This window comes from Ipomoea nil (assembly GCF_001879475.1).
Source record: "Ipomoea nil chloroplast DNA, complete sequence, cultivar: Tokyo-kokei standard".
NCBI classification, from domain to species: Eukaryota; Viridiplantae; Streptophyta; class Magnoliopsida; order Solanales; family Convolvulaceae; genus Ipomoea; species Ipomoea nil.
Window position 1 is genome coordinate 5001 of NC_031159.1, and position 10000 is coordinate 15000.

General features: G+C 33.4%; 6 protein-coding genes and 5 non-coding genes across 11 annotated transcripts; 5 read left to right on the top strand and 6 right to left on the bottom strand. All coding sequences in view use genetic code 11, as the record gives it.

Annotated features, from left to right (window-relative positions):
- Window positions 1–115: 115 nt before the first annotated feature.
- rps16 (ribosomal protein S16) lies at window positions 116–1179 on the bottom strand. The gene is made up of 2 exons: window positions 1140–1179; window positions 116–336 (listed from the first exon to the last, which is right to left on the bottom strand). The coding sequence occupies exons 1-2, from the start codon at window positions 1177–1179 to the stop codon at window positions 116–118; spliced, it is 261 nt and encodes an 86-aa protein (YP_009295086.1).
- An 855-nt stretch (window positions 1180–2034) lies between these two features.
- Window positions 2035–2106, bottom strand: trnQ-UUG. The gene has a single exon. It is a non-coding gene; the product is annotated as a tRNA-Gln (tRNA).
- Window positions 2107–2476: 370 nt separating this feature from the next.
- On the top strand, window positions 2477–2656 carry psbK (photosystem II protein K). The gene has a single exon. The coding sequence runs from the start codon at window positions 2477–2479 to the stop codon at window positions 2654–2656; it is 180 nt and encodes a 59-aa protein (YP_009295087.1).
- A 390-nt stretch (window positions 2657–3046) lies between these two features.
- On the top strand, window positions 3047–3157 carry psbI (photosystem II protein I). The gene has a single exon. It carries the CDS (start codon window positions 3047–3049, stop codon window positions 3155–3157), a length of 111 nt encoding a protein of 36 aa, YP_009295088.1.
- A 135-nt stretch (window positions 3158–3292) lies between these two features.
- trnS-GCU lies at window positions 3293–3380 on the bottom strand. Its single transcript has one exon. It is a non-coding gene; the product is annotated as a tRNA-Ser (tRNA).
- A 547-nt stretch (window positions 3381–3927) lies between these two features.
- trnG-UCC lies at window positions 3928–3950 on the top strand. The gene has a single exon. It is a non-coding gene; the product is annotated as a tRNA-Gly (tRNA).
- Window positions 3951–4808: 858 nt separating this feature from the next.
- trnG-UCC lies at window positions 4809–4856 on the top strand. Its single transcript has one exon. It is a non-coding gene; the product is annotated as a tRNA-Gly (tRNA).
- Window positions 4857–5436: 580 nt separating this feature from the next.
- trnR-UCU lies at window positions 5437–5508 on the top strand. Its single transcript has one exon. It is a non-coding gene; the product is annotated as a tRNA-Arg (tRNA).
- A 104-nt stretch (window positions 5509–5612) lies between these two features.
- atpA (ATP synthase CF1 alpha subunit) lies at window positions 5613–7136 on the bottom strand. Its single transcript has one exon. The coding sequence runs from the start codon at window positions 7134–7136 to the stop codon at window positions 5613–5615; it is 1524 nt and encodes a 507-aa protein (YP_009295089.1).
- Window positions 7137–7192: 56 nt separating this feature from the next.
- Window positions 7193–8444, bottom strand: atpF (ATP synthase CF0 subunit I). The gene is made up of 2 exons: window positions 8300–8444; window positions 7193–7602 (listed from the first exon to the last, which is right to left on the bottom strand). The coding sequence occupies exons 1-2, from the start codon at window positions 8442–8444 to the stop codon at window positions 7193–7195; spliced, it is 555 nt and encodes a 184-aa protein (YP_009295090.1).
- Window positions 8445–8793: 349 nt separating this feature from the next.
- On the bottom strand, window positions 8794–9039 carry atpH (ATP synthase CF0 subunit III). The gene has a single exon. The coding sequence runs from the start codon at window positions 9037–9039 to the stop codon at window positions 8794–8796; it is 246 nt and encodes an 81-aa protein (YP_009295091.1).
- Window positions 9040–10000: the final 961 nt, after the last annotated feature.

The following is a 10000-nucleotide window of genomic DNA, read 5'->3' on the forward strand; positions in this document are numbered from 1 at the left end:
TCAACAGAAGCAATGATAAATCTAAAAAAGATATACAAATAGAGCAGGAAATACAAAAAGGGTGGTTATAAGTCTAACTTTGATCTTCTATTTTTGTATTTCCCAAATTTTTTCCTTAATTGAATTTCGCTTGATTAGGACGAAGTTCCACCCCCGACCTCTTTAAAATATCCTGAACAGTTCCTGTAGGTTGAGCACCTTTTTCGAGGAAATATAGAATAGCCGGAACATTTAAATAAGTTTGATTCCTTATCGGATCATAAAAACCCAATTTCCGAAGATCTTTTCCTTCTCTTCGGGATCGAACATCAATTGCAACGATTCGATAGACGGCTCATTGGGATAGATGTAGACGAGCAACACCCCCCCTAGAAACGTATAGGAAGTTTTCTCCTCGTACGGCTCGAGAAAAATGAAGGATTCGAGGTTTTGCCTATGTATGAAATTTCTAAATTAGAACAAAAAATCAATTAGACTTTGATTTAATTTTTTGCTTCTTCCTTCATAAAAATAAATCATTCCTACTCTCATAACTCAAATTGGATAATTCTCAAATAAAAAGTTTTAGAAAATTTCATTTCTTGAGCGGTCTTTACTCCCCCTATGCTTGTCTCGTTTAAAATCAAATGAATTTGGATTCTTCCGTCTGATCCAGTGATTGAGACAATTAAAACGGCGTTTGCTTGTTCTGGGATCCTTTGATAGTTTGTTTTGAATCATTGGGTTTAGACATTACTTCGGTGTTTATTAAGACTTTCCTTTCAAAATGGCAGCAACATACCTTTTTTTTATTTCTTTCTACCAAAGAATCCTACAGACGGTGGATTCCCGCATGATACACTTCGGATCGAAAAAGTTTGATCAAGTCTAATAACTTTTTGGAAACTTCCTCGAATTGGATTCTTTCTATATCGAAGATATGTTTACGAAGTTGTTCCAATTTATTGATTGGCATTAACCCTAGATCCCTGCCCCCAAAAAAAACTAACTACTCGAGCTTCATCATGAACTATTTCCATGAAAACCCAACAAGGGTTCTCGTGGAACAGAACAAATGATGTCGAGCCAAGAGCATCTTCATTCCTATATCAAATGGTGGATGTAACAATCCACAACGGATCGTGGCCTTCAAGTCGCACGTTGCTTTCTACCACATCGTTTCAAACGAAGTTTTACCATAACATTCCTATAATTTTAATTTGGAACCGGTATGGACTTGATTCAATTATGGAATCATGAATAGTCATAGGTTCTATTATTGGTTCGGTTGATGTGTAGACATCATGATCTATAAGTTTTCTCTATTTATATTTCTATATACTATATATAAAGATACTAGATTCTAGATAAATTAGTATTATAGATTAGATAGCTGGGGTAAAGATTTTTCTAAAGAAGTCTTAGCAAGATCCCTTCGGAAACATAATATGAATAATCTATATTCAAATTTCAATATTTATTTGAAAAATATTGAATTTCAGAAATTGAAATTGTTTCATTTCATATTGTTTAACTCCGGAGTCATTACCCTTTCGACAATCTAATCTTGCTCTAAAGTAAATAAAATTGATAAATCACCACAGCGCTATATAGATTTCTCATTTTTCATTAGAGCCAAACCCGAAATACTTCAAAAAAATATTCAAAGAAAACAAATCGGTTACTTGTTTGTTTGTTAATGAGATTTGGACAAAGACATCCTATTGAGCGAATTGAATTAGGACCAACCTCCTTAGGTTAGTTGGTTAGAATCCAAGAGACCCACAAAAAACAAAAAAAAACAAATGAATTACTATTACTAATCGAGGCCGCCTCTTTTATGGGATAGAAAAATGGGATGGGGAATAGAGATTCTTTCATATCTCGATTCCTCCTTTGTTCACTAAAAAAAAAGATTTGTCGAAGATCTAAATTCAAAACAAGAATCACACTCCATCTAACATTCAAATTGAAACAGAACTGAAAGATTCAATGAAAGTTAAAACCAAAATTTGAGTCTCATAGAATTCAATAAGAAAATAAAAATAAAATGCTCTGGGACGGAAGGATTCGAACCTCCGAATGGCGGGACCAAAACCCGTTGCCTTACCACTTGGCGACGCCCCATTTCGATTTGTCCTCGACACTTATAAAAATTAAAGTAAGTATTGGTTGTTTGTCAACTCGATTTCAAATATCTATAGAATCGATTCGATTGTTACTAGGCTTTTGAGATGCGTAGTTTAATATGTGTAGATATTGAATTCAATTGAATTGATTGATCATTGCATATTGATCATTACATAGAATTCAATTAAGATATTGTATGAAAGTATGATTTTTGCGATTCTCCTTGAGAATTTTTGATTATGGGGGTTCAAACAAAAAGAGCAAAAAGAGGAAGAAGTAGTTTTTGCCTACCGTACTTACTCCCCCTTTCCTTATATCAATAACTCAATCAAAAGGCAATTCTCTCCAAGAACAAAAAATGTCTGTTATGCTTAAGATCTTTAGTTTGATCTGTCTTAATTCTGCCCTTTATTCGAGTAGTTTTTTCTTCGGCAAATTGCCCGAAGCCTATGCTTTTTTGAATCCAATCGTAGATTTTATGCCAGTCATACCTGTGCTCTTTTTTCTCTTAGCTTTTGTTTGGCAGGCTGCTGTAAGTTTTCGATGAGATCCTTAATAATATCTTAGAAAATTCATGATTTTACCAATAAAAATTCTAATTATAAAAAAAATTTAGTAAGATCTTATAAGATTTACAGTTTGAAATCTCGATTCAAACATTCATTAACAGTATTGGATAGTTGTAAAAAACCCGACTTACTTCATTTCCCTTTTTTTGTTTTGATCCTTTCCAGTGAAAGACCCTACTAGGGTCCTTACAATATCTAATTAGGAAAGATATTTTTTAAATGAAGAACTATTATTTCAAATGAAATTTTGAAAATTATTTTTTAGAAAGAATTTCATTTCTTGGTGCCAAACTTGAATATGTGGTAGAAAAATGGATAATCTATTCTCTTTTTTATAAAAAAAAAAGAAAAAATCTTGGAGATTTGTAATGCTTACTCTCAAACTCTTTGTGTACACAGTAGTGATATTTTTTGTTTCTCTCTTCATCTTTGGGTTCCTATCTAATGATCCAGGGCGTAATCCTGGACGTGAAGAATAAGACTAAACTAAAAAGAGTTTTTATTTTTCAACTTTCTTGTGATTTTATCTAGTACACACATTTAACTACGAAACTAAGAATAAGAACCAAGGGATTGCGAAATTTGAAAAAAAAAAATAAAATCATCCGCGAAAATGGAAAGAGAGGGATTCGAACCCTCGGTACGAATAACCCGTACAACGGATTAGCAATCCGCCGCTTTAGTCCACTCAGCCATCTCTCCAAATTCAACTTGATAATTCCTATGCTACATTACACATAAACTAAGGAATCTTTCTTCTTCTTTATTCTAATGAGAATTCTATTTTTTTTAATATAATATTAAATATATTATATTGTAATTGTAAAAATTATCAATTTTGTTTATTAAAAAAAAGGGGGGTATAAGGAAGAGCCTGAAAGAACCAAAATATTAAAAAGAAAGAAGGCTAAAGAGGTCCTCTTTTCTTTGCGTTGGTTTTGTTCGAAAGGCTCTTCTTATTCTCATGGCCTGGTCAGTAGTCAGCCGGGCCTTTTTTTGTTCCAACGAATTATAAATAAAGAGTTAGAAATAAAAAAATGCTTGTTATTTTATTAGTTCTTATATTCTTATATTATTTATTATTCTATTCTATTAGAATTATATTCTATTGAATGTTCTTAATATTCAAATATATTAAGATTGAATTTGACTCTCCCCACGAAAAACGATTTTGTGATGACCCCTATTTTGAGTATCAAAATTCCCCTGTTCGACAAAAGGTATATTTGTATACAATAATCGGATTGTAGCGGGTATAGTTTAGTGGTAAAAGTGTGATTCGTTTTAATAGCCCTTTATACAGTTAAGGGATCCTTCGGCTTGGTTCGTATGCCGATCAAAAACTTTATTTCTAAAAAGGATTGAATCCTTTTCCTCTCAATGACCAATTCCGGAGAAAATACGCATTCTCGTGATTTGTATCCAAAAGTCGCTTAGACATTGAAAAATTGGATTATGAAATAACGAAACAGAATTATTAGAATTGGATCAAAACTTCCAATTGAATAAGTATGAGTAAGGGATCCATGGCTGAAGCTAGAAAGTTCTTTTCAAATTTCTAACCGTAACTAAATCTTCAATTTTTTTTTTTGTAGGAAAGAGATTGAAGCAAAATAGCTATGAAACGATGCCTTTGGTTTACTAGAGGCATCAACATATTGTTTTAGCTCGGTGGAAAAAAATACTTTTCCTCAGGATCCTAAGAATATTAAAGAATTAATCTAATAAGTAATAATATTTATATTTCACCAATTTAAGAATATTCAATAGAATTGAATATTAAATTAAAATTTATTTATTTTATTTAAAATAAATAAATAACATTTAAAGTAAAGAAGATGAAATAAATATTATATTTAATTTAATATGAAATAAAGAACGGAGTAACTAGAAAGATTGTTGTTATAATCACCCTTATTCTAGAGGGATCATCTAGAAAGCTATTTCGTTTTGTCTGTATTCAGACCAAAAGCTGACGTAGATGTTATGGGTAGAATTTTTTGAGAATTTTGTTCAGATCATAGATCTCGTAATTTACTCATTTCCATAAAGGAGCCGAATGAAACCAAAGTTTCATGCTCGGTTTTGAATTAGAGATGCTCAAAATACTGAATCGACGTCGACTATAACCCCTAGCCTTCCAAGCTAACGATGCGGGTTCGATTCCCGCTACCCGCTATCTTTTATATCTATTCTATTTTATATATAGTTATAGTTTCTATTTCTATTAACTATTTAGATTTAACTATTTATATTCACATTAACTGAAACTGATAATAAATAAATAAGAAAATGCCAAAGATACAATTGAAGATAATATTGAAATGGAATTTCAGAATTCATATTTATATTCAGAATTCATATAAATCTAAAATGAAAATATATTCTATTAAAATAGAATAAAAAATTCCAATTCAAAATAGCTATGTCGAATTTCTTCTAATTAGATAGAATTGAAATCTTCCATTTAATTTAATATTATAGATATTTTTTTTTTTCATTTTATTTGTTTTGAATTTCAATTCAAAAAATTTGAAATTGAAATAATTTCATTTGATTCGAATTTAGAATTCGAAATATCGATTTTGAGATCTTTCGAATTAGAATATTGGTCAATATATAAATTGGTAAATATAGAATTAAAAAAAAAATATCTCACATATAATCCCATAATCTAATCCCACAATCCCAATCCGATTCTTTTTTTGTTTCAAACAAAAAGTGGGAAAGCAAAAATACGAAAAAATCAGAATGAAAAGCGTCCATTGCCTAATGGATAGGGTAGAGGTCTTCTAAACCTTTGGTATAGGTTCAAATCCTATTGGACGCAATTCTTTCTATCTTTTTTTTATTTCGATACCTCGAAAGACCTTTTGAATATTGAAATCCGAAACGCTTGATTGGATATTAAAGTGAAATTTGATCAAAATTTCTTTATACTTGTTGCTGAAGTAGAAAACGATCCATTTGGTCCCGAATAGCTTCTTTCAAAAGGGCTTCTGCTTCCTCGGTAAATATCTTAGTAGAAGATATGATTTCTTCGAACCGAGGTTTATTAGTTTTTAAGTAAGTACGTAACTCAACAATAAATTTCTTTACCTGTCCAAGTTCTAATGAATCAAGATAACCATTTATTCCAGTAAAAATAGTTATTATCTGCTCTGCCACCGTGAGAGGAGCGGATTGGGATTGTTTAAGCAATTCACGTAATCGTTGACCTCTTGCCAATTGATTTTGACTAGCTTTATCGAGATCAGAAGCAAATTGTGCAAAGGCTTCTAATTCTGCGAATTGCGCCAGTTCCAATTTTAATTTACCAGCTACCTGTTTCATGGCTTTAATTTGAGCTGCAGACCCCACTCGGGAAACAGAGATACCCACATTAATAGCAGGTCTGATTCCAGCATTGAATAGATCGGCGGATAAGAATATTTGTCCATCAGTAATGGAAATTACATTAGTAGGAATATAAGCCGAAACATCTCCCGATTGCGTTTCAACTATAGGTAAGGCGGTCATACTCCCCTCACCTAACTTAGAACTTGATTTAGCAGCTCTTTCCAAAAGGCGTGAGTGCAAATAAAAAACATCTCCTGGATAAGCTTCGCGACCGGGCGGTCTGCGTAATAGAAGAGACATTTGGCGATAAGCTTGGGCTTGTTTGGAGAGATCATCATAAATGATTAAAGTGTGTCTTTCACGATACATAAAATATTCAGCCAGAGCTGCTCCTGTATAAGGAGCGAGGTATTGTAATGTAGCAGGGGAATCCGCCGTTTCGGCTACCACAATAGTGTATTCCATCGCCCCCCTTTCCTGTAAGGTATTAACTACCTGAGCCACAGAAGATGCTTTTTGCCCAATAGCTACATAAACACATATTACATTTTGACCTTGTTGATTGAGAATCGTATCCGTGGCTACTGCTGTTTTACCGGTTTGTCTGTCGCCAATAATTAATTCGCGCTGACCACGTCCTATAGGGATCATCGAATCGATAGCAATAAGCCCGGTTTGAAGAGGCTCATATACGGAACGACGCGAAATAATCCCCGGAGCAGGGGATTCAATTAATCGAAATCCAGAAGCTGAAATTTCGCCCCTACCATCAATAGGGTTAGCCAGGGCATTTATAACACGACCCAAATAGGCTTCACCCACCGGTATCTGAGCAATTCTTGCCGTTGCTTTTACAGAACTTCCTTCTTGTATCATCAACCCATCGCCCATTAATACAACACCAACATTTTTTGATTCCAAATTGAGAGCAATGCCGATTGTACCCTCTTCAAATTCTACCAATTCCCCTGCCATTACTTCATCAAGACCGTAAATACGAGCAATGCCATCGCCTACTTGAAGTACGGTACCGGTATTTACAATATTGACTTCTCTATTATATTGTTCAATACGTTCACGGATAAGATTACTAATTTCGTCGGCTTGAATGGTTACCATGATTATTTCTTCATTCTTTTTGCAAAAAAAAATAAGACCTCCGGTAGAAAGACTAATTAATCAGTTATTTCTTTCATTGTTCCCAACATGCCAATATTGGCACTAATGGTACGTAAATGTAACTCGTTGTTCAAACAACTATTCAGAGTTCCCAGAGCTCTTTGTAAGGCTTGTTGGAAAACCCGTTGTCGGACTTGATTAAGTGCCCTTTGCTGTTCAAACCGAATAGTTTCATTTTTATAATTTTCTAATTGTTCTAAAGTCTTATAAGTTGACTGAATCAAATTCAATTTTTCTCGTTCTATCTCAGAGTATCCATTCACTCGAAACTGCTCGGCTTCCGTTTCTATTTTCCGTAAGCGAGCCCGGGCTTTTTCGAGTTGTTCAATGGCCCCACCGCGCAATTCTTCTGAATTTCGAATAGTATTTAAGATCCTCTGTTTTCGATTATCTAATAAATCACTTAATGAAAGTAGATTATTTTTCCATTCATTTCAAAACTTCCATAATCCCTTCCCGAACCAAACATGAATCTTTCGATTCATTTGGCTCTCACGCTCAATTACTTAAAAGAGAAATTCTCATACGTTTTTTTGTGTTTTTTATGAATATAATGAGCTTATCCTCTCTTCTTTGTTCATATTCCAAAAAGATATGGAAACTTATGCAAGCCGAAAAAAATTCGGAGGACTCTTCTGACAAAATCAAAAAAAAAATATGTAATTGTCAGCAAAGTTGTTTCTTTTTTTTTTTCAAAAAATATTCTGACTAAGACACAGGTCGTCAATTAAGCATTGGATAAAAAGGTGAAAATGCCCGTTTTTACAATAAATAGTTCAAATTATTTTATCAATATGAGTATCCTATATCGATATTTATTTTGAAAACATCTCTATAATTAACATAGTGATAGAAAGAGTACCATGCAGTGTCTTGACTTCAAACGATTTGCTTTAACCATGTTAATAGTCCCGCATTATTGGTTGAGAGAGAATCGAAGTAGATTTACCAATAAATCACGAAATGCTATGGTTCTTACAGAGAATTTCTTAATTGATTCAGAAGTAATTCGCGAGATCATGCACCCCTCTCTCCTAGTTCTAAGGAAAACTAAAGGATACAGCTGGTTGGTCCAGCCTATTCTTGAAATAAACAACTCGCACATACTCCCTTTCCAAAAAAGATCAATACACCAAGCACTACACTTAGATTTATTGGATTTGTTGCAAAAATATCGGTATTAAACCCGAAACTCCCAGCAGACGGCCAGGGGCCCAAAGAAAGGAAAGAATCGGTTACGTTTTTCATATGCTCTCCTCTTATAGATCGACTAAAAAACCGAACAGAGTTATTTTTGTATCACTTCACCTCGCTTTTTATTTACTCTCTTTTTTTTTTCTTTTTCTGAAATCGAGTCAAAAAATTTTTGAGTTAGTTCTCAATTCTGAACCGCCCCCTTTTTGGATTATGGGGATACTAAGACTCACTTAAAAAAGTTCCCTTGGTCTACGAACTGAAAGGATGAAAGCGAGTCAGTATGCTAATTCTTCATCGGCCCTTCCCGTAGGTTATTTTCTCAACGAAAAAGTAATCGTAGGGAGGAAATCTTGATAGAATTTGAAAAAGCAAACGACAGGGTCTTATCTTATTTATAAGATTAAACAAAAGGATTCGCAAATAAAAGTGCTAATGCCACAACCAATCCATAAATTGTTAAAGCTTCCATAAAAGCTAGACTAAGCAATAGAGTGCCTCGTATTTTTCCCTCCGCCTCAGGCTGTCTCGCGATACCCTCTACAGCTTGACCCGCAGCAGTCCCTTGACCAACTCCAGGTCCAATAGAAGCAAGTCCTACGGCCAACCCAGCAGCAATAACGGAAGCGGCAGAAATGAGTGGATTCATGATAAGTTCCTCGTAACAAAAAAAGAAATCGTTAATGATACAATCAATCAATGAATTATAACTTCATTATTCCATCGCTAGGATTCATCCATCCAATTGAGAAGTAATTGAAGTACAAGTAATAATATTATTTATTGAATCGTCAGAACTACTTCGATATCTTGAGTTTCCATCCACAGAGTTCTTGTGACTCCTATACAACTTTTGTTCTTCCATTTCTTAGTTCGAACTGTTATTTGGAATTTTTCTGGATTTCATCCGTTTGTTCATTCAATTCACAGTCACAACGAGACGGAAGGACTTCTATTGTATTGGAATCCCGATCGAAATTACAAATTTCAGTAGTAGGTCAAATGAAATAGAAATCTAAGAGATACTAGTCTAATATCACATATACATGTCTTTATTCTATAACGTAAACCAACTATTCATCTTAGATTCAACCGTATTCTGAGAATCAAGCGTCGAAACTTCTACAAGGGTTGGCTTAATATAATAGTCATTCAATTATATATACCTAGTTCGACGACCCCCTCCCCTCCCCTACCCAGCTCATTTTTTTATGAATCCCTTTCAATTAAATTCTTTTCGTCCTTTCTAAATGGATTCATTTTTTAGACCGAATCATTACCAGATGTATAAAGAAAATCATTACATATGCATATTCAAAGAAACATCATTACTTGATTGATCTAAGTTTATGTAATTTTTTTTTTTTTAGATTTTGGTAAATCCTTCAATTAAATAAACTGAACGGGGAATCATTTCCCCGTTCAGTTTATTTAATTGAATCACGCGTCGTAAACATATACCACAAGACTTCTTGGGAAGAATTCTTTTTTAAATTGTTTTGATTTTGAATAAGGAGTTAATAAGAATAATGAGATGGGCTAACCAATAGAAAGATAAAGCAAATATTCATTGATAAGAAGTATGATATTAAGTGAAGGAAAATCAATTT